This window comes from Ciconia boyciana, chromosome 1 (genome assembly GCF_034638445.1).
Source record: "Ciconia boyciana chromosome 1, ASM3463844v1, whole genome shotgun sequence".
NCBI lineage: Eukaryota > Metazoa > Chordata > Aves > Ciconiiformes > Ciconiidae > Ciconia > Ciconia boyciana.
The window spans coordinates 14,109,413-14,133,922 of NC_132934.1; the positions used below are offsets into that span (position 1 = coordinate 14,109,413).

The window sequence follows — 24,510 nt, forward strand, 5'->3', positions numbered from 1 at the left end:
TTACTTTTGGCTTCCTTAAAGTCAAGTCTATGTATTTTAAGAGCTGAAGAAGATTTTCTTTTTCCTCTGTTGAATGAAAGCATTGGAGAGACCAGTTTTTCCTCTCAATAAGAAAAGCATTTTGTTGGCATACTCTAGTCAATAGCAGTACTTGCCTGTGAGATAACATTTTCTTGAATAAATGCATATGTTTCATTATGTTTTTGCCTCCAAAAATGAGAGTTCAGTCATTATGTGAGCCTATTTTGAAATATGTTTTGCTGTCACCTAGCAGAATTAGAGCACTAGTAGATCTAACATATCTGACTACTAAAGGGGTATGCTTCTCTACTCACATGTAGTCATTGCAAGACTGGTATATTCAAACACATACTTTGCAAAGATATTAAAGCTTATATTTACAGTGCCAATTACAAGACTTCTATATGTATTATGTATAATTCTATTTATAAATAGAAAGAAGTGCATCTTAAAAGTCTTTACAGTATCAGTAGTTTTATTCTACTTTTTATTTATGAAACATGTAATATGTCAGCTTAAAATAGTATATTAATATAGTTAACTACCTGCGGGTCCGTGGAGGCTTTGGTGGAGGAGAATCCTGTTTCTCAGCATCTGAAGAACTGACAGCATTCTCTGTATTATTTTCATCCTAATTAAAAGAAAAAGTTTTCATTCATGGCTGTAAAGCTGATACACACAATACTTAAACCGTAAGGTCCAAAGATCTGAACAATACTTGAAAATAACATATGACAATATTACATATTTTTGGCTATCATATAGAGACCACTTTCAAAATTACATACAGATTAAATTCTACTCTAAATTCACAGTATTATTTTGTATTTTGTGTATCGAACTTAAAATTTTTCTGACTAAACATTTTGTTTTGCATGTAATTGTATAATCCACTAGAGAAAATTCTCAAAAGCTAATCTTTCAGGTTAGTAGTGAGCAAGCTCCCTTATGCCCTCCAAATTATTCATATTGAAAGCATTTATTTTTCAGTCTAATTATTTTCACTTGTACAATCAGTCCATTGAAGATAAGACTAATCTACAATGCAGTCAGAAAATGAGAATTTCAGCTACTGTAAATTGACAAGTGGATAGGATTTAATGCATTGTTCTGAAACACTTTCAAATCATCTCCCATTTGTGTACAATGAAGTTTAACTTACTCAGCAAAACATGAAGATTTTTATTTCATTTTAGGAGGACCATAAATATAAGAGATGTATTTTATATATGTATATTTTTATAAATATATGTATCCATATACATTTATAATATTGTTGTGGGTAAACCCTGGTGGGCAGCTAAGCACCACAAAGCCAATCGCTCCTCCCCCCACCCCCAAAGAGGGAAAAGGAAAGGCAAGAAAACTTGTGGGTGAAGATAAAATTGTTTAGTAAGCAAAGGAGAAGTGGAAGAAGAGAGAAAGAAAACAAACAAGTGATACAAAAGCAATCACTCACCACCTCCCACAGGTGGACCTATGCCCAGCCAGTTCCCAAGCAAAAGATGGCTAACCTCACCAACCCCCCCCTCTTTTCCCTCTTTACTGCTGAGCATGATGTTATATGGTGTTATGGAATATCTCTTTGGTCAGTTCAGGCCAGCTGCCTGGTTGTGTCCCCTCCCAACATCTTGTGCACCCCTCAGTCTATTCACTGGGAGGGTAGTGTAAGAAACAGAGGTGGCGTTGACACTGTGCAAACACTGGTCAGCAATAGCTGGAACATTAGTGTGTCATCAGCGTTGTTTTGACCACAAGTCTAAAACACAGCACCCCAAGAGCAGCTATGAAAAATATTAACTCCAACCCAGCCAGACTCAGTACAAATATGTATAAATGTATATGTATAAAAATAAAAACAGAACATGCAAGAGTCTGAAGCTGATATACCATTTCCATACACACCACAGATCCAACAAAACCAAGGAGGACCTTAAGTGTTATCTTGAGTTTAACATGTATTTTACCCAAAAGCTTTTCTTGCAGGAGTTTTCTTTTCAAGAGCAATTTTAAAAAAGAACCATAAACACCTTGAATCTGTGTAATGTATTTCAAAGCATCAGGTTCATGCAACAGGGCCTACTATCTGTCAGCTGACCTGCTCAGATTGGGTGACAAGAGACTGACCTTCTCTGGTCTTACAAAACAAAAGGAGATTCTGTTAATTTCTGCTTCAAATGTGATAGTTGCATTTGAATTTGGTAAGCATTTTCAACTGTGGAAGATAAACCATAACTAAGTTATCTCAACAGCTAACTACCTTCACTTACATTTAGATTCATTAGTTACATGTTTTTAATTTCCATTACTAGTCTTAAAACAGTTATCATATCACTGTCTGCTAGTGTGAAGAGTCTATTATCAGATTCTATTCCTCAGTGTACCAAGTGAAGCTTTTCCTGTGAAGAAAAAAATTAAATCTTTTAATCTTTCTTATTGTTCTTCACTAACCTCCCCCATTAACTAGCTGTCCAATACATTAGTCCAGAAGTACTCCAGCAAAAATGCCCTATTGTTCCTGTATCAATGGCTTGTGTTAGCCCTTTCAGACAAATTGCACAGGGAGTTCATTGTCCTGCTGACCACTGGCTGTAACTATCAAGTTTTATTTTTTTGGAGTGAGATTCAATTAGCAGATAAAAGCCACTTACATTTAGATGACCACAACTGAAGCTCCCATTGCAGTCAACCAAGCTTGGTTGGTTTTCATAGAATCATAGAATCCTTTGGGTTGGAAGGGACCTTTAAAGGTTATCTAGTCCAACCCCCCTGCAATGAGCAGGGACATCTTCAACTAGATCAGGTTGCTCAGAGCCCCGTCCAACTTGCTCAGAGGCCCTCCTTGAATGTTTCCAGGGATGGGGCACTTACCACCTCCCTGGGCAATCTGCGCCAGTATTTCATCACCCTGATCATAAAAAATTTCTTCCTTATATCTAGTCTAAATCTACCCTCTTCTAGTTTAAAACCGTTACCTCTTGTCCTAGTGCAACAGGCCCTGCTAAAACGTCTGTCCCCATCTTTCTTATAAGCCCCCTTTTAAGTATTGAAAGGCTGCAACAAGGTCTCCCTGGAATCTTCTCTTCTCCAGGCTGAACAACTCCAACTCTCTCAGTCTTTCTTCATAGGAGAGGTGTTCCAGCCCTCTGATCATTTTTGTGGCCCTTCTCTGGACCTGCTCCAACAGGCCCATGTCCTTCCTGTGCTGAGGACTCCAGAGCTGGAGTCTCCAGGTGGAGTCTCACCAGAGTGGAGTAGAGGGGCAGAATCACTTCCCTCGACCTGCTGGCCATGCTTCTTGTGATGCAGCCCAGGATACAGTTGGCTTTCTGGGCTGCGAGGGCACATTGCCAGGTCATGTCCAGCTTTTTATCCACCAGTAAGCGACAGCCAGTAAGCTGGGGATGAAAGTAACAGATCAATTGGCCCCACCGACTACATTTGGAGCTTAGACATGTAGACCACATGCAAAGCCTCCGTTCCAAACAAAATTCTGCCCCTTTTTGTTTCCAGATCTGAGCCTTTACGTTTTGCAACAGTAAAGCAGTCTCTTGCTCAACTTGCCAAATAGCTCACATATTTTTGTATTTATATCTCAATACCCTGTTTCTTTAAGTCTCTGTTACTTCTATTAATAATGATTTTTGGTTTTCCTGGGGTAATGCATAAAAAACTAATAGCTATATCAGGTCAACTAATCATGTTGTACCTTACTGAACTAGCATTATTATCCGCTCGTTGGCTCTTGAAGTGTATTGTGAACTAAGTTTTAATACATTTAATGTACTGGAGTTTGTATCATTCTAGCTTCTTAATAAACAACATTGGTTGCAAGTCAAACACCTTCAGAGATTTATTGCATCAGCACTACCTTAACAATCATTCTCAGCAAAAAGTGCTGTCATCAAGATATAGTGTCCAAAAAGTCACTGTCCAAAAAAGTAGAATGACAAAAATGGCTAATGAGATTTTTTTAAATTTTTTTTAAAAAAGTAAAGTATTATGAATGCTATGCTTGATCCATAAAGTAAATGCAGGACCTTGTTATTTTATCTAGGAACAAAGGTACCCTTTTAAGTCCTTTGTCAGTTTTACATGACTTACTGAAAAACATTAAGGGCTCAAAGAACTTTTAAAATCTAGCTGCAAACTACTGCAGACATGCTACTTCAAAAAGAAAAACTCGTATTTTTTTCTAGTCATTGATGGAATGAAACATTACCATGGGACATGGACATCCAACCCCTCTACCAGCCTCCTCTCAAATATGCAGAAAAGCAATTTCCAGCTTTTTGACATCAGGTAATGGGTGACTATACAGACTGTTTTGCCCTTAACATACATGAAAATGAATTTTATTGCCTTCATTCAGGCAGAGTACCATTCCAAAGGTTGGTGCCAAATATGCTGAGGCTCACAGTATCCAACAGCAGCACTTGGGTGTGCTGCTCCACAACAAAGGGTGTGTCATGTTCCTCCCAGTTTCCTTGAGTTCTGCAAAGTAAACTCTGAATCTCTCCCATATGTAGTCATTACTATGGATAGCATTAAAAGCTTTGATGTTATAGTAGTACTAGCAAATCATAAGTACTAGCAACTAGAGTTAGGAACTAATGCAACTGCATCCTGAGAACAGAGCGGGATGCTCGCCTTGTTTCAGCACCACAGCACATCCAAGTTTCATAAGGCAGAGAGGTATTAGAAAGACTGAGATTCCACAGGAGGAGTTCCTCCCCTTTACCACCAACTTCTCCATCCTACAACAGATCAGAAAAGTACTCCAGTTCAGTCCCACCAGCACAGAATTTTTGAGGAACAGATTTCTTATTTGTGCACTCAGTTTTCTAAAAGGTACTGGCAAGGGAAAGGGTGTGCCTGTTGGCTGTGGTGTAGACTAACTTGTCCAGAAAACAAACCAGCAGCTGCATCCCTGTCCTTCTACACTTGTAAAGTGAAGTGTTTGTGAACTGAATGTTACCCAAGATATGCTTTTCTCCCAGGCAGAAGAAAAAGCCTATTAAAAAAGCTAACAGATGTCAAAGGTTTTTTAAACTCTATGTATACAGTAAGAAGTTGTTTCTAGTTGAGACAGGCAGAAGTAGCTGAAGAGGCACTGTCATTTTTGCTACTAGTAAAAAAAGTACGGATGTACCTTGCAAAAATGTGTGTAAACTCAAATGTCTGAGGCACATACACAACCACAGATAGTTTACAAAAACAATGCCTTAAAAATTAAAACAAACAAACAAAAAAACCCCAAAACACACACACACAAAACGGTACTTTTAAATTCAACCCCAGAAGAGAAGTCAGTGGTTATCCCAACTTCATACACTGGGCAGGCTTCAGGCAGATACGTGTTTAAAAGCTTTCACTTCTGCATTAGGTTAAAATCAGGATCAGTTCACTCCGTTCTAGTCACATTAAATCAGGAGCAAGAATGTTACAGTAATTATTGTCACCAAAAAAGAGGTACTTCACTACTTTTCTAATTAGCTCAACCGACATGTTTCTGTGAAGGCTTCATTTACTTTTAGACAACTCATTCCCCATTAAGTGAAGGATTTTTACTTCAAAGTTTGAAGATGATAAAAGTTTGAGGCAGCAACCAAATGCACTAACCCATGCAGGAAAGTCATATCAACTTTATGCTGCTGCAGCATTTTTAAGTAATTGTGCTCAGTTACTCCTGGATTTCTTCTTGTTTTTAACCAAAGAAATACCACTTGCTGAACTCTCAGAGCAAGTCTGTTACTTTTTCTCAGTTCTGTGTCACAAGAGATAGTGAACAACTGGTATTTGGAGCAACCTTGAGTGGTACCGACTCACAGATTTCCCCTTCTGTCATAGATCAAAATAAGTGAATTGGCAAACATGTAGAACAACTAGCATGGCGCAGAACAGAGGAAGCTCAACTGTAAAAGTGAATGTAGGGTATCTCACTGGGATGACCTCATCCGTTGAGAAGAGCAGATGGCAGTATTAAGAAAAAGCCTTCCAGCCTTCCTAATCACAGCTTATTGGCATCAGCCAAAACTCTCTTGCTTCTCTAGACAGATGTTGCATTCTCGGGCAGAATACAATTTTAAAAATATCAGCTTAGAAAAACCAGGACAACATACGTAGTTCACAAGGGTCATCATATAGAATTATTTTTTTTAAAAAATGGATTAACAAATGTGCAATTCAGTCAATTAAATAAGTGTTCAGTGCAGCACCCTGCTTTCTTTCAGAAGATACCTACCCTATTGTGGCAGACTTCTCACTATAAGAAAAGAGAAGCATTAACAATACGTGGGTAAACAAAAGAACAGGAGCTTTCTTCAACCTTTGCCTCTATATGCATCAACTGCTGAACAGCTCGAGTTCCAATGTCCTCGTTGATTTGAGGGAGCAGCTACTCAGATCAAGTGAAAATGCTCATAGTTAGGAATTTCTAGGTATTCTGTTAAATTACACAAACACATATGTATATATATGAAATGTGTGTATATCTATCTATGAAAGACTACATTAACAAAATAAAAGACTGTAAAGTCAGATACTTAGAAGTGTAGATTACATCTAGTCTACAACAATACAGAGTAACTCATGTTCCTGTGGTAATGCAGAGGAACAAGGAATTCTCATGGCAGATGCAGTGCCTGAATTCAACTTGATAAGGCAACCTGAATTGTTCTATCATCTCCCAAGTGTGAGTCTTTTCCCCACCTACTTGCTCCAATGGCTGAATCACCAAATGGAGCTGTCACTAACTTTGAGCAAATAGAGGATCACAGTTTTAGGCAATGCCCATGAAATCGCAGTCTACAATACAAAACCTTTTACTCAGGAATTGCAATACATAATTTTCTTTTGGAACTCACAATGGAAACATTTAATGTCATTCAGAAGCTTTCTGTACTGGTAAAGTACTAGCAAATTTACTGCAAAGACTATTCCAGAAGTAATCTCATCGTTTCCCTTAGAAGGAACTGAGGCATTCCTTTTGCCCTTATCATAAAGCAGCATGGGAACCACAGAGCATCAGTAGATAAAAAGATAATATTTCAGACTGAAATGATACACTCGAAAGACTCAGATTAAATAAAGCTTTCCAAGCATAGGCAAACAAGATAAGTGTCTCTGAAGACATATATGATTTTTTTAGAATGCTACAGTGGCCAGAAATCTCTTTCCAAGCTGCAAAAGAGCGAAGAGAATTTGAACAGCAAAGTCTTTTCACTTAGAGTTTCCAAACCACTAAAATTTTGAGTAACAACATTCTTATAGCAGCCGATTCCTCCACAGCTTCTGAAAGTGCAATCAACTGCAGCAACAGAATTCTGTCACTTTTACAGGAAGAAATGCAAGAGATACTTGAGAGTACTAGCAATGCCATATTTTGGAGAAAGTGTTTATTAATACAAGCTTCTATTAGTGGATAAGGGTAAAACAAGGACTTGCAGTACTGTAACATGCTTGTTATTGTCAAGACACAAAATTCAATGCAAAATATTTTTAAAGAGATAGTAAACTTTGTTCCTTTTTCTACATACAGAATATCCAACTTGATGGAATTCCATCTGATTCAGACTTTCCAAGACAACCATGGTTCACTTCAGATCATGGAGATGCCTCTCAAGTAACTCAAAATATTCTACTGATATAAATCTGACCGATCTTATCAGATGATCAAGACTAATCACACAAATATGTTTTAAAGCTTCCAAACACAAACCCAAGTGTAATAATTTCACAGCAGTACTAAAAGAAAACAATGATGGAGAAACAAACAGTTAATGACTCCAAATACAGGACAATATGATCAAGAGTTTCAGTGGGAAGGGAGCCAAGACTCAGTTCCAATTTAATTGTTTGATAATTTAAAAGTCCTACAATTGGGGGGGGGGGGGGAGGCGGGAAGAGAAAAAAAATAGTTCTGATTATCAAATCTAGCACCTGAGTCTTTTCTTGTCAGAAGACTGCTTCTGAGCAGCAATTCCACCTTTGCCCTGAAATTTGGCTACTGTGGGGACTGTTGAAAGTACTCTATCTGGTATCTGAAGAAAGTTTTTCTTCATATAATTTCGTTTACATACTTAGTATTATTTTAAGCACATTTACAGTTCTATACATTCACAATATGTATAACTATATGGTAAGAGTACACAATTACTACATTATACTATATCATATGTGCATTTTCTACATGGTTTTGAATCCTTCTATCAAATACTAATAGAAATTCTAACCCTATTATAAGTCTATTTTCAAAGACTGCATGCGTTTTTTTGTTGACTTTTTACAGTATTGTTTCCAGCAGGGCAAAGTTGGCAAGCTCACAAGAACACACGTTCAGGATTGTGTCTAGGCTACTTCCCTATGAAAAATGCTACTCGTTGCCCATCAGATTAACTTTTTACTGCGATGTTACTGGCAAACACTGCTCACAAAGCTTAGGTAACTCAATTCATTTCAAACACTGCTTGGAATAGGAAAAGCAATTGGACAACAAAACCATGAAACCAACCCTACAGAGTGCTCCAACTCTTCAGAGTACAACCAAAATATAATAAATAAGAGGTGAAAGAAAATTTCCTCCTCAGTTCAGTAGTATCTCCTATATAACTAACAGTAATATATTGAAAGCAAGCACATTCTTTTATTTGGAATTGTTTCCACTGAACATAATTAAAACCCTTCATATGTACACAATTCCACAGTTGCTGTAGCATCTGCAGGCAGAGTAAGATCTGGGAAGGAACCTTAGGATATTACATTATATTTAATAAAGTTATTTGAAAACTTTCTGCATCAGAGTTTGTTTCCTTTTAAAAACCAAACAAACATTCTGGGATGTACCTTAGTTAAAAAACTAACTACAACATTTCTGGGGAAAAACAGATGTTATATACAACAGATGCTACACAACACCCTCAGAGAAAAAAAAGGGAGCTTTTTCAGAATAGCAAAAACACTATCTCAAGTGAGCCTCAAAGTTTTAAGAATCAGGTTAAAGATACAAGCAGATATTTAACCAGATATGCGAGGTAGAAGACTACCTTATAAAACCAAAATGGAAGTTAAACCTGCACCAGTTAATTCCCTGAAGGCAGATTTCCTGGCTAACAAATGAATAGCAGCAAATTTAAGTACCAAATTTTTAGATACAGGAACTCTTTACCTATGAGAGTTCCCCCCCCCCCCCCCCCCCCGAAATGTTCAAGCTACAACATAAAGAAGCATCATTTCCTAATGCAAAAAAGGCTGTACCTAGTCAGACTGAAAGATTCATTTTGTCCTGTTTCCAGCAGTGACTAAAAGGAAACTTACAGGGAAGAATAAGGACAGAGCAGGCATGCAGGGATCCTTCCCCCTAGGATGTTCTCCAACAGTTTGCAACTCTGGAATTCCATAGGTCAGAGGTTGGGCAAATTCACGGAAGAAGATTCCAAGATGATGAGATATTCACCTCAAAGCTACAAGCTTTCAGCTGCAAGGAGCTCTGCAGTTTCATGTTGCATAAAGAACTATCTCCTTTTATATTAAGTCTGCCAGGTCTCATTGATACACTTTAGAAAAGGTTAACAGAAATCAGCTTTTCACTGTTACTTAGCCTCTATCATATCTAACTTCAGACATTTATTTTCCAGCTCAATCTGGTTGTTCTTTAGACACAACCTTCTGACACCTTTGATCCTTGTCCAAATTTTTAATGCTTGAATTCTGTAATACGCTTTTGAGATAAGCAGACCAGACCTGCAGACAGTATTCAAGTTGCAAGGTACCCGCACAATGACATTACGTTCTCTGCTCTTATTAGTTTCCAAATAATTGCTAAAATTCAATTTCCTTTACAACTTATTGATTATAACCAAGATCATATCCAAGCAAAACTCAAAACTCACACTCCATCACTGCATATTCACAGTTGGGATTTCTCCCTGTCTCACCCCCATGCACATTACCTACCCACAATCTATTTGCTCTTGTTTTATTACTCAGCAAATCTCATAAAATGTGCTACAGATAGCACTTGCCTTTGTTACAGACATAGTATCAGCATACTGTGTCAACTCCTTATTCAGATGTTCTGGAATACATGTAAATAATAAGAGACATTTTTGATTCTATGTAAGAATGCAGGCACAGGTCAGATCAAAGTTAAATAACCAGAACATACAGTAGACTGATCTGCCTATTATTTTATGACCAAAACTCAAGTAATTAGGAATCACTTCTGTAACAAAGCTAATAAATCTACATATTCCAAACCCTATCATGCTCAGAAATAAAATGAAAATTCACAGACCAGCTAGGCTGAATATCAAATCTATAACAAATTAAAACAGCCTGTGCTATTCATAGTCCATTTAGTCCATCAGGTTTCTTGTCATGACTAAAGACCTCAGAACTATTGCATGAACTGATATAAATTCTTAGGAGTTAATAGAAGGGTATATGTCTTTTTTCCAAGAATTAAAAACATTTCAGACTTCTTAGAAAGCACAGTATAGAACAGCTAAACGCCTAAAATTAAAGGGATGCTTATTACTATTAAAGGCAGATTTAAAATTGCTTCCAGATATTTCAAAGGGTCCTGAAGATACTACTTATACTCCCTCTAGAGCGTTACAGAGCCTACACCAATTAGGTCCTGAAGGGACGGATAAAATAACTGAATAAACAAAACACAGTCCAAGGATAAAGGGTGGTACACAGTTCTGGACTGTGGGGGGAGAGAGACACTATAGTGATCCAAAATGTCATTTTTCACATAGTGCCCCACTAATAGCCAAGAAAACATATCTGAACATAAAAAAGGGAAAAAAACCTAGGGGACATGAAATTTCAAGTGGAAGGACAGACAGACAAATCCTCAAATACCATGATTACCAAAGAAGAATATTATTTTTCCAAGTTTTTTTTTCCTTTGTTAAAAGGGTAGAACGTGAAGCTTCCTGACAAAGGCATTTTTAAGTTATTTTTCTTTCCCTCAATCTGTTCCAGTGCAAACAGTACTTCAACACGATATGAAAACTTAAAAAGATCATTCATTGCCAGTCCTGCTCAACATCAAGGCTGTGTTGGGCCAAGACCAAGGCAGTATGCAACAGCATGTAATATCCAGGTCTCAGCTGAATAGTCAGATCAATGCTTATCTACTGCTTTAAAATTGGGCCCAACACCACACTGGGGGGAAGGAAGAAAAGAAAACTTAAATGAAGTTTTTCCTTTCAAGAGTTTAACCTAAACACAGATCAGATAGAATTTATATATACACACACACACACATATGTGTATTTATTTATTTTTTTATCATACTGTTTACCAAGTAATTTGCAGAAGGTCAGGCTTCGACAAAATTTCATTTGCTGCCAATATGTCAGAACGGGGGTAAGTACTGACAATCAAAGCAACAGATCAGCTGTCAACTACTGCTACCTCACCAAGGTAAGGGCACATTTCTCAATTTAAATGTTGAGTTGGAGTCCCGCATTTCATCCATACTATAATTCTTTCTATGGCTTCCCACATTGCAATTGCATTTGGTATATGTGGTAAATATTCCTTCCATCATCTGACTCAACTTTTACAACCAAGCCCTCACTGTAAGTTGAGTACAGGCTAGTTGTCCCTACTCAGTAAAAACCACTTATAGTCCAAACAAGTTCTGTATGTGCCTTAACACCATTGAACACTTAACTTTAAAAATTAGACTTTAAAGGAACATCTTGATCAGAACCTAACAGCTACAACTGATTAAAACTCATATGGGAAAGACACATACCACTCCATCTGCAATCTTCCAGTCTGCACAACTTTCGTATTTTTGCAGTTGCTTTTCAAACAGTTGTGCTATGGCTCGATGGACAAGTTCATACTGCTCCTATAGTAGGTTACCAGACAAAAATTAGTGCATGAGATCTTTACAAAGAATGATGGTATATTATCATATGATAAAGATTCATTTTAAAACAAACTGTACCTTTGTCTGCACTGCAGAATGCCTTTGTGTCCTCATTTCCTGTATTAAATTAAATACATTGAATTCTTCAGGTATTTTCTGAAATATAGAAGGAAGCCAATTACATTGACATAACTGCCAGAACAGCAATAGAAAAGCTGTTAGACATTCAAAAGTATGTTTAACTTTTGTAGGTAAAGCCAATCTGTTCTCTCCACATTGCAGCTATTCAAAATTTATTTTAAAAAGCAATTCCTCTCCAGAACTGGTTTTAAACATTTTATTTAGACCAGATAAGAGCATTTCAAGTATTCTGAAAATGAGACATCCAATTAAAGCATTAATATGACACTGCAACATTAATGATGCTTCATAACCTAAAAACCCCAGAATGAAGTTATCCCTGTATATATGAAACATCAGGCTTTAGGAGCTGCAAGATTAAGCAGAGACATTGAAAAAGCTGAATTCAAAATCACTTTATATTGAAATATATTTTAAAAAATTAGAATTTTACAGTTATTTTTTAACATAAAAACGTGCTGTCAAAGGAAAGTAAGTTCATACTAAAGCATGAATGCAATGAAACTAAACATCCAACCTGTCAAAGGAGTTCCAGAACATCTTAAACATTTCACTATTCTAGAACATTTGGGAGCTCAATCAACCACTGTTATGAAATGATGGAATGCCACAAAATTTCTTCTTTTAAGATTCCTTACCCCAGCTTTAAGCAAATTCCATGTATAATCTATGGCACAGATGGCTCCTGTTCTTCCACACCCTGCACTATGAACATAAACAGTTAGGTGTGTTAGAAATTATTTTTATTTGTTAAAAACACACTATAAGCTTTATATTTCCAGAGTCCATGTGAAAAAAGATATATCAAAATCCCTCATCTATCATTTTAAGCTCACTCAACCTGACACTATAGTGTCTTAAAAATAAAAAAATTAGCAGTGCAAAATGGAGCACTGAAGTTTTTAATGCAAGTTTTTCATAGCCAATTGGAACTGCAATCATGAAAGATGCTTCAATGCTGACATTTTTATTGCCTCTTTCACCACACTATTCCTAGTTACCACTGCTTCAACAGTAGGGATTTTGTCAAAGTTTAATGATAGATATGTTAAATGGCAGAACAGAATATGTTTAGAGACTTCCCACATTTTTCTGATTTATTATATCTGTATTTCCTGCTTCTTATCTAAAAAATTTAAATCTGAAATTTATAAAAAATGACAGTGAACTATCCCATTTATTCTTCCTAATAGTATGAATTTCTCTATTTTACACATAAAAGAGTTATAATGCATGCATATTTATTACATTATAATTATACAGCTGTAAAGAACCAACCTTCACAACTGTATTGACAGTCAAGAGAAACAGGACAAAGTGAAACAGATTTCAGTGCTAAGTAAGTTTTTTATGGTTTTAGACCTCAATTACTTAGAGTGACAAGTTAAAAAAGAATGCAGCGAAAGACAGTAGATTTCTATACACTTTAAGAGAACAACCAAGCTCTAAAGAGTTAATAAGCCCCAACAATTTAACATTTCCTGGCTTATGAATCAGAATTCAGTTTTTCTGACATATAACACATTAACTTTTGTTGCTTTAAGAAGTATCAAATATCATAGGCAAGAACTTTCCAGAGAAATTGTCAGAAACTGTCAATTCACCAAAACATTTTCATGGCAGTTTAGTTTCAACAGTCCTTCTGTTAGCCAAATTTCAGGTCAAAGAGGAAACTGCTGCTCAGAAGCAAAGACTTACCAACCAGAAACTACAGCCTGCTGATTAGAGACCTTTTTTGTCATATCAGAAGACAGACACAAAAGTTCTTAGGTAGTGATGCACCTGCTATGTAGTCTCTCCTATTGAGACTGGAGCCTTCACTCCCATATCTGATTTGCAATGATCTTCGAAGTCTATTTTGTCGTAATGAGGATTTAAATGTCTTAAGAACCACAAAACAGTTTCCCTTTCACAGACTAATTCTTTCCTGATTGATATTCTGTCTTAAACTGAAATAAAAGCAAAATTTCACTGTGGCATGAGTTTTAAGACAATGAAGACTGTATGATTTTGAGCCAAGTTTTGACATGAGGAAATATGCCTTTTTAGAAAACTAAAATACATAAGTCTGATTTAGAATTAAACAGTGCATCTCACATCAAAAGTCTAGACTTCAAAAAAATTAAAATGTATATAAACTTAAAAAATAAATATATTTGATACCTGCAGTGTATGCAAATTGGTACATCTTCATGTTCCTGGTATTCTCTCATCAAGCTGATCATGTCCAGAATAGAATCAAAAGACGAAGGGACATCATGATCAGGCCAGTTAACATAATGAAACTGATAGACGCTACGAGTCTCCTAAGGGAGAGGGAGGGAGAAAGGTGTTAATGATAGTACATATTTGAGGAGTTTGCATGAAATAATAAGTTCTGTTTGCATGAAATAAGAAGTTCTAAAAACAAAAGGGAAATTCTGAAGTAGTATTTTGAGTGCTGCTAATGCATAGGAGAAAGCACTATGGGATGGTTCACAGAAGCCCCTCTCTATAATATATGGGGCTTCAAAGTTGCACTGTGTTAAAAGATTCTCTGTCCTTACAGTCTTAAACTTTGAAAGGGAGAAAGAAAGGGAAAGACCACCATGGAAGGTTCTTTGTCCAGTCGTACTCCAGAAACTTACATTGGAAAAAAAAAAAGGGGGGGGGGAAGGCGGGGGGTTGTTGTTTTGTCACATTACAAAGTAAAGTGTGTGTGTGCGCATGTGCACACAGAGGGAAATTAAGAAAATGAGAGCCATAATTCAGACCATATCTACATATGGATCACACTTGCAACAACAGTAGGTACACTTTTATTCTAGTTAGCTCATGTTATAATAGTACTAAAGACAAGGTAAGAAGCAGGCTTTAGAACAGCCTAGTTACTCAGCTACCTGAATCCCTGAAAGCACAAATCCTCTTTCTCATCATTATCCAAACCATTCACAATATAGCTACTTCTACTGCATACTTCCATGCTGTTGTCACACCTCTGGATTCTAGTGTACCCTCAAAGTAATGTCCTAGAGAGGTGTATTAATGTTTTGATCAACGTTACAGGTTACAAGTTTCAAGACCTGTGCTACCTTCTGTTTACTTATTTGAGAAGCAACATAGTGGGCTTCTTGAGCATAGAAATTTATATATTCCAATTGAACCAATTATTTTTGATGACCAACAACTTTTGCCAGACCTGTGGAAGTGCTGTAGCTAGTAAAAACAAGAGAAAATCCAGCGTAAGAAGAGAAATTTAAAAAATCCAACTGATTACGTAAAACCATCATCATCAGTAAGGAAGCAGAAAAGTTACAACTGCCTATTAAGGCCCACCAAGAACTTTCACTTAATTAAATTTAAAGAGAAAAACCCAGTGATTTTTCACATTAGCAGAACTGTCAGGAAACAATTTGAATTTATGCTTTTTATATGGAAATTAAAAATTAAAAAGGAACCTTCATAGTCCTTTTTTTACTGCCACTTTTTAAGAAAGAACCTGGTGTTTTAGCTTAAAATAATCTTCAAGTTTCAGTCAAACTGGTTTTCCTGCTAGAAACTAGAATAACTTTGTATATTTATATGAATTTTAAATTCTTTTGCATAGTATTTTGTATGATACTCCATTGAAAATTTTACAGAAGTTGCAAAACTTTTCATTATCCTGGAAAGCCAGAAAGTGAACTTAAAAAGATATTACTTTATACCACAAATATATATTTTCCTCCCCAGTTCAAGGCTACACTTAGAATTCCTTAAAGTAAGACGACAAGTCTGTAATTCATTACCAAAACGGGTGCTCACAGAAATCCTAAAGCAAATTTGCTAGGGAAGTCTGAAGAAAGATCATTTTATCAGCTGCACAGGTTGGATATCAACATATCTTGTTAATCCTTTCAGTTACATTACTCCTTAAAGGAACGTAAACTTTGGGCTCTTTGCTACGATCAAAAGCATAACGCAAACTGTAGCTTTTTGTTATGACTTAGTTTTTATGTAGTATACAGGTATCCTATAAAAATTAACGGGAACAGAACTCATGGAAGTCAAGTAGCTAAACATGATTTGCATGGATAGTATATGCAAGCAAAATTTCTGAAGTTTCAAAAGTTTCTGAAGTAACCAATTCTCATGATATTCAGGTATTAAAAGCAATGTAGGTTCTGCTTTGGGGTTTTTGTATCTTTTCAGTTCTGTTTTTAAATGCACCATTTCAAAAAATTTTGCAAACCCCACAGTTATTATGCAGTTAATTTCTGCTATCTAAAAAGTTTCATAGCACAGTCAGTTACAAACATTCAGTACACACTGACAGAAACAAACTGATGAAGTTCATGCATCCCATAGCAAGTACCTAGCAAGCTACTGCAGACAAAAATTACCCCCCAAAATTACCCCCTCGTGACTAAACAGTTTTCATAACTGTTGTCATATCAGTTGTTGAACAAAGCATTGCTAAAGAAAGCTAACCATAAGTGAGACTAACCTGTAATAAATAATTTCTTAATACAGGATGCCAATTAAAATGACAGGTATTCCATAAAACAGACTGACAACCTTCATGTTTTGCAGGACAGCTCTACACTTTTTTAACTGACAGTTGCTTTTCAGAAAAATAAACAATCACCTCAAATCTGACACTTGAGTATAAGTTTGAAAGAAAGGCTTAAATCATTCATTCTTAACACTTATGTGAGAATGCAAGTGCTTTTATTTCACTGAAAATATGACAATTTTCACAGTTAACATAACATACTCACTTCATGAAGTAGGTCTCATGTTTTACAGTAGTTTGTGTCATAAGTTTTCACTAAGATGAATAAACTCAATTTCTTCCATACAGAGACTAATTGTAACCGTTTACAGCTGCCAACTTAACAAATAGTGTAAATGAATTGGTTTACCAGAATACTTGTCTGGTAAGCCAATTCTACATCTTGAACACTAGGATACCAAATCATCAAGAATTCCAAAGTCTTGAGCTCACTTTTAAAAGTACATTTCTATCTTGACCCTTGAATATAATACATACAATTCCCCCATGCAGAAGTTCTCCAAGGAAAAAGTCAATGCAACTCAATTTATTCAAGAACATTCCATATTTTTCATATCTATTTCAATTCCAAAGAGAGTAACTTTTTACAAGATAGAGTGAGAAACTCTGGGGAAAAAATAAATCACTAAGTTGTTGTCATTCTTGCTTTATTTTTATTTGGCAATACAAGTATATGAATGGGAATCAAAAATATCTTTTAACATTGTAAAACCCTCTTGACAATAAATGAAAGTATAGGGCAAATTCTAACAAGTACACATACTTTACCCAAAAAGAAGTTAACTAGAGGAAACAGGGTTTTTTTGACAAGTTTGATTCAGTTTGTCATCATATTTTTCAGTTGGGGTAAACAATGAAATTCTCCTAGGGTGACAGAAGCTTTCTAGTTGTCAACACATGCTATTGAAGACCATCACACACCTTTGGCTAACCAAGAACATACATAAAACACAAGTAAAGAGTTTCACTACTCTTTTCTTATATACTAAGCTTTTAACATCACTTCTAAACTTGATGATTTACATATATAGAGTCAGCACCTGAAAAAGTGAAGATATTTTCATGACTTTCCTCCATTCTATCATTTTAGAGACCTTTGAGCAACCATTAAAGTTGAGATCAGAAGTGACTGTATACTTACATTTTGAAATTCAAGTAATAATGTTCTAATGAAGTAATCTGTTCTTGCTTGCTCAGCTTCCTAAACATGAGAAAACAGTAATGAATTGGAAAAAAGATCAATATTCAGCATAGAGGATATAAGTAAAAACCCAAACTTTAAACTCAGGTGTCTTTTTTTTTTAATTTACTGCGTTTGTATCTACGACTTCCCCAAAAGATGGGCAATCCAAACATGGATTTTAAAACAGCAGCAACTTAGCTTGCTACACAAGATATCCGTGAAAGATGCTACTTGTACTTAAAATAAAAATATGAGTTTTCAAACCAGTAGGAGTCTAGCCTGCTCCTGAAACCCATCAATAAACCTTGTAAGAGTATTTCAAAGTACTTGTTTTGCTTTATTTCTCCATACATGTATTTAATTTACAGATTGCCTCCCACAGCCATCCTTCTATAACGCGTCTGCTCTATAAACTTCAGCCTCTTATCACTCTATCCTGTGGCACCTCCTTTTGTTTTTTCCCTTTCTATTATTTTCAATTAAGGGTGCATCCGAACAGGTCATTGTAATTATCGTGGCTGTGGCCAAAAAGCATAGCTTCTAGGCTCCCAGAATTTTCAAATCTGCCTTTGGAACATCAAGGAAAGTTTATACTGTAAACACCAAACAATATTACTGTACTTAAAATATCAGTAATATCACACCTATCAGATGCCTTTAAAAGCTTAGCATTACAGCTTCCCACAGTGAATTTAGGAGACCGCATATATGCTTTAATGTGTTCCTACCTGCTACTGGGAATTTACCATTTTCCATCAAGAAAACCTTTCCATCAAGAACACCTTGCAGGGTTGAAGGAGATAGTGCATAGCTAGCAGCAATGGAGCTCATACATACCACTGTACCAAAAGGTAATACATTCTCAGCTGCAGCTGAGAAGTCAGTTACAGTGTATACGCAATCCCTTTTCACAAATACTTGCCAGGTGTGCAACCATCACCCACTAGGAGCAGGGGGAAAAAAAAAATCCCACAAAAACAAAAACCCCACAAGCCAATTTTTAAATCAATTTAAGGTAGGAGAAGGCTACTCAGAATCTTTAGACTAAAATTTGTAAGTATATGCTTGCTTTCCTGACAAGATGAACTTGAAGTGTACTTAATTCTTGGTAGACTATTTCAAAGTAGGATTAAGAAGAGCTCAATAAACTGGCATGCTAGCTCTTTCTGAACACCTTAAAGCACTTCAGCCAGAAAATAGCAGCAATTCCTGTCCAAACTCAAGTAATTTTGAGTTAAGGAGAAGAAAAAAAACAGTTTTGAGATCAATCTGGAATGGATCAATTTCACTGTTTTAGAATAACTGAACAGCTAAGACCAATCATGAACTCCAGTGTAAAAAGTTTACAGTAACATCATTTATACTGACAATGGTTATACTCAACACTTTAATGGCAGGTTTCATTCACATCCTAATAGTAACTAAAATAACATAATAGAACCTGATTAAACTACCAAGTGGCAAGATTAAAAATAAAGACACAAGGAAGTGTTTTCTTCCAACAACACAATGTGAATGTCAGAAAGAATAAGTGACAAAAAACAAATCCCAAACAAAAAAAGTTTGTCAGATTCATCATCCACTGTATTATAAAAATATTGATAATGCAGGGGCAACACCCAATTAAGGAAGTCCTGCTAGTCCATTGCTAGAAGCCGACAACAAGTACAAGAAAGGTCATCCTATACACGGCTTATATTCTGTTCTCTTCCCTTAAGTAATTAGGCTGTCATTGAACACAATGCGATAGATTGGATGGCCCCTGGTGTCATCTAGAAGTGAAGGCTGTGCAATCAGAATTCCAAGAGCTAGGAGTTGGACAAACAGGCCACAAATGTGCTTAAAGCAGGAAGAAATAAAGATACATAAACATGTGTGTACAAAGGCGACCGGATACCATCCCACACCTACGGAATGCTGATCACTGATTTTGGTGGCTATGCTCCCACACACCATATCCTCACCCATACCCTGAAAATGAATTTCTGAAATGAAAATGAAAATGAATTTCTCACAGTTAATGAATTTCTGCTATGTAAGTGGTCCCCTTTTGTGAAATGGTAATCACACCATGACTTCTTTTACTATCCAGCTTTCTCTACCAAGGAAAGATGATTGCAAAAATCCATTGGGGTATACTCTTGTGTGATGCTAAGATGACAGGTGCCAAAAAAATGATTACTTTCAATTCCCTGCTGTGCTTGGTGTAGGAGATATCCACAGTCCCTCTTCCTGCCTATTAATGTGCCAGAAATGCTTACGTTACCATTTATAACCAAGTATCAAAACTGGAAGAGGCTCTAGTAGTTATTCTGAGAGATCAGAACTCCTGATCACACTGACACAACATGCAATGGAAACATTCAGGTTTCCTCCATCTTGCTGGAATCATAGCTTACTTGACAGTTACCCCCCACCAGTTCTCCAGGAAAAGATTCAGACCTCATGGTGATCTGCTTTTCATTTTTGTTTTGATTTTAAAAGCAACAATAGAAGCAAAGGAAGTATTTTCAAATAAACCTGTATCTGTTACCAACAGAAACAAGTTAAAAAAAAATTAGGCGTTTCATTTCCATTTTCTTTATTCATGCTAATTAACTTTATGTAACTTAAAGAAAATAACCTATTCCAGTGTTACTTTCACTGCTCATGCACATCCAGAACGCACAAGTCATAATGGAGACAAACAACTGCATTAATATTATTTGATTTCTTGAGTATGGTACAGACATTCAAGACTACATCATGTAAAGCTAAAGAAATGATACATAGAAAGATACAAGACCAAGGCACACAGGTTCCCTACTTTAAAAAAAAAAAATCACGGAGGATTCAAAAAAAGAACACAGCTTAGATATACACTTTGTTTTCCATTGCATTCCTTTGAGAGTCTTTAGGTAAAATTTGGTACCGAACAATTAAAAAAGCATTTGTTTTGTAATATGAACTGTTTGTTGAACAGTTCTTTCAAGTTACACAAGCATTCAATCCTTCAAAATTAATTTACAAAATTTTATACTTACACAAGAAACACGAAATGGTCCAAAAGTTACAGCTGCTTCTCCATATAGAGGCCAGTAACGTTCACATTTTTTCTGTTAAAGCAAAGAATCCCAATTTAATTCATGCATAGTACTGAAAGATGATGATTAACAGAAGCAGAGCAGACAAAATTATAATCTTGAATGCCTTATTCTCTCTCTTATTCAGTTCTTTTCCTTAACATCTGCCTACTGGTGCCTTGCTGGACTTCTTTTAAGATAGTAAAATGTCTTTTCTTTCAGATACCAAAAGAAAAGCAAAACCAAAAACCCAGATGACCAATAAATAGAGCCAAAAGACACTTTGTAAATTAGGACATGAACTTATTGCCTACATATGTGCAAGCATGCATCATACAGAGGGAAGCAATGAGAGCTAATTTAATTGTTGTGAAAATTTGGAGTTGACAATTCTGGTGCACATTTTTTTTTCCTTCTCAGGTCATAAGAATATAGTAGAGAGATTTAAAAGATAGATTGTTTTTGCAGCTGTATCAATTGACACAAAATTCTGAAGGAGTCAGGATTTTGATAGTTGGCCTACATCCCACAAAGAGCAAGGTTTTTTTCCATAGTGACATGATCAGAAACCGACCATTAGTACAGTTCTGTACACAAACATATATTCCACTGAGATGACACCTAAACAATAATGTAATGCTATAAATGGAGCCAAGAAAAGCAGTCGCATTCACTATTTTCTATGCATACAAATACAAGGATAGACATTCTCATTGAATCTGGCAGATTATTATTACAGTTATGGATTTGGCCTATGAAGCTTCACAGGTACTAGCATATTGCCCTGCATGGGCAATGCTCATTTAGTTTTGTATTTAGTGTACATACCCTTCCCATTTCAAATTCTCGACAGGCCATTACAATTATCTGAAGAGAAAAAAAGATGCTCAAAGTTAGGTGGTTTTAGATCAAGTAAATTCACCAACACTTTACTGCTTGCTTCTATCTGATACTGATACTTCTTAATTGGTTACTACTGAAGAGACTAATTAATACTATTTTCCTACCTGCAGATGTGCACTCTTTTAATTCTAAAATAGTACCCAAGTTCTATCCTGCACAAAATAATCTACAACACTAATACAACATTTTAAGGCTACTTAATTTGAATTCAATGTAATCCTGTAAAAATACCTTATTTATTTATTCAGCCTGACTGTAAAGTCTAAACTTAATCATAAAAATATAGAACCACTTGCCAACTGGAAGAAACATAGCTATATTTGTTTAAAATTACATAGACTGCTTAAAATAAGTGCAAAAACCTATTTAAAAAACAAGAATCAGATTTCTTAGGTGAAGCTATTTCAATTAATTCAATTAACTGAAATGGAAATAATTAATTGAAATTGAATTAACAGCTATACATTAATGTGACTAGCACAATAAAAATGCACCAACAGGCAAGATATGTTACAGTAAGTAACCATGATTTAAGTGTCTGATAAAACAAAAAAATATATTCAGGAATAATTTGTCGAACATACCCAATTTTAACAGTACTTAAAAGTTAACTCCTGACAATGGCTGTTTATACAGATGTAGAATATATAAACCAGTAAGTAACCCCAAATTAGCATAAATAGAAAGATAGGGTTTTATTTTTGTTTCACATGGTGCTTCTGCATCTGATTTTGTCAGTCCACATCAAGTCAGAGTTGTAAGATCTCCTACAGGACAGATGTAAGCAAGCACCAACCAATATTCATAAATATGCATGATTTCGTATTCATTCAATGAAATTATTACTTTGAATTTACATTATTAAACTGATTAAGTAATATGAATGATATACAGAATGCTATTTAAACTGCAAAAACAAGATATGAGAAGTAAATGGACTAAACCACTGTCTACTTTTTTAATAATAGCAGCCAGCTCAGGCAAAAGATACACAATCACTGTGCCATCAAATAAGATAATACCCGATTCTGGTTTTTAAGTAGGTACTTACGGCAACATTGTATTCCCATATCATCCTCCAGAAGTCTATTACTGTATTTGCTAATGGTCCCTGCGTAGCAACATATGCTTTTGGCCCATGTACTCCCTAGGATTACACAAAGGAACCAGTAATGTTTATAAAGAAAGTTTATCTGCACTGAATAAAAAAAGGCGTTAGATTATAATCATGTAAAATTAGAATACCTTTTTCTTTGATCCAACAGAAAGGGTGAATATGACATATGAGTCCCATTTACACTACAGGGAATTTTGCTGGTGATTTCAAGGGGGCCCGAGATTATACTGGCTACTGTGCAGCCAGAGACTAAAAGAAAATATTAAGTTTCTCTATGTTCAGGTTCTGAGGATTCCCTTTAAGTCTGCATTTTCTTTATTACTCAAACATTTAATGATGAAAATTTGAAAGTCTTTCTGCCAAAAAGCATCCCCTTGAACAAATTTAAATTCCCTTCTCCCAGTAATACCACATTTCAAAAATCCAAAGTTTTAAAATTTGTTTTATATAAAGCTTGAAGACATTTACATTCAGCTTTTTAAGCCAAACATTCATGAAGTGAGATTTATAGGAACAATTGTTTCCGAATAAGCATTACTGTGTAGAACCAGCATCAGAATAAGGCTACAAGGAAAACCCAAGATACTCACACTTTGAAACAAGTGTAACAGGTTTTTAGCCAAATTCTGGCTTCACTTTAAGATTGTTAGATGCAATTCCATTGCCACACTTCTGCCATCAATAGCAAGAAGTGCATATTAACGTACACAATTTGTCAAACACCTCATTATCCCTAAAAACAGCCTCTCAAAATCTGGTATTTTTAACAGTATCAACTGTTAAAACAATCATATCTGAATTTTCCTACAGTATAAAGTTCCAGTTTGGTTGCCTATCACTTTAAAATGAAGTATTTTATATTATACTTACACTTCAAGTAATATTAAAACTTTAAAAATTGCTCTATAAATGGCATCATGTTTGCAAATTTATTCAAGCCATACTAAAAAATCCTCACTTACAGCTTTTAACATTATAGTCTGAGATAAGAACTTAAACTGCACTGATATGAAATAAAAGCTTAAAAAGAATTTAAGAACTTTTAAGATAGTAGTACATACCTTAATAAAGTTTGCATTGATGTAGTCTGAATCTTGTGGGGGAGTTTTTAAGGTCAGTTTAACCCGGCTATGATCAACTAAAAGAAGATTATTATTTTTTTTTACAATAATTACAACACGTGTAAATCAATATGTAACAGTAAATATAATATATAGTACATATAATATGTATAGAAGAAATTAAGCATTAAAGAATGTTTCCCAAAGATAAGTCACACAAGCAAGTCAGTCAATTGAATTTATGGGTAAATCAGCTCAGGCAGGGATAAGCAGAGTAGGTCCTACTGCTATGTGCTTCTGATGCTCAAGTTTACAGAGTACCAACTACTGGAATTCCAAGAGCGATTCACTACAAAGAGGCAAAATTCAATTGATCAGAAATAATCAAAATTGTAGTTACACAAGATTAACACAGATCATAATGGTCAGAATTAGAGGCACATTTACTGTGTTCGTTTACAGAAAGCAGAAAGAATAAAACACCAGTGCATGGTTAAAGCAGCTGGCAGGTCTTGATGTCTCTGCCAAGGAGGAGTCCATCGAGTACTACAACATGAAACATGCACTGGGGCTTATTGCTCAGGCACAGACTGAC

General features: G+C 35.6%; 1 protein-coding gene across 1 annotated transcript in view; it reads right to left on the bottom strand.

The window, feature by feature from the left end:
- PTPN12 (protein tyrosine phosphatase non-receptor type 12) overlaps positions 1-24,510 on the bottom strand; it is an 85,450-nt gene that overhangs the window by 20,397 nt on the left and 40,543 nt on the right. Inside the window, exons 3-12 of the mRNA XM_072858818.1 lie at positions 23,916-23,992; positions 22,789-22,884; positions 21,663-21,701; positions 20,796-20,867; positions 17,731-17,790; positions 14,219-14,361; positions 12,694-12,760; positions 11,993-12,070; positions 11,795-11,893; positions 567-652 (exon numbers count right to left, since the gene is read on the bottom strand). Of these exons, the coding sequence (XP_072714919.1) occupies positions 567-652; positions 11,795-11,893; positions 11,993-12,070; positions 12,694-12,760; positions 14,219-14,361; positions 17,731-17,790; positions 20,796-20,867; positions 21,663-21,701; positions 22,789-22,884; positions 23,916-23,992 (817 nt within the window). The remainder of the gene's footprint in view (positions 1-566; positions 653-11,794; positions 11,894-11,992; positions 12,071-12,693; positions 12,761-14,218; positions 14,362-17,730; positions 17,791-20,795; positions 20,868-21,662; positions 21,702-22,788; positions 22,885-23,915; positions 23,993-24,510) is intronic.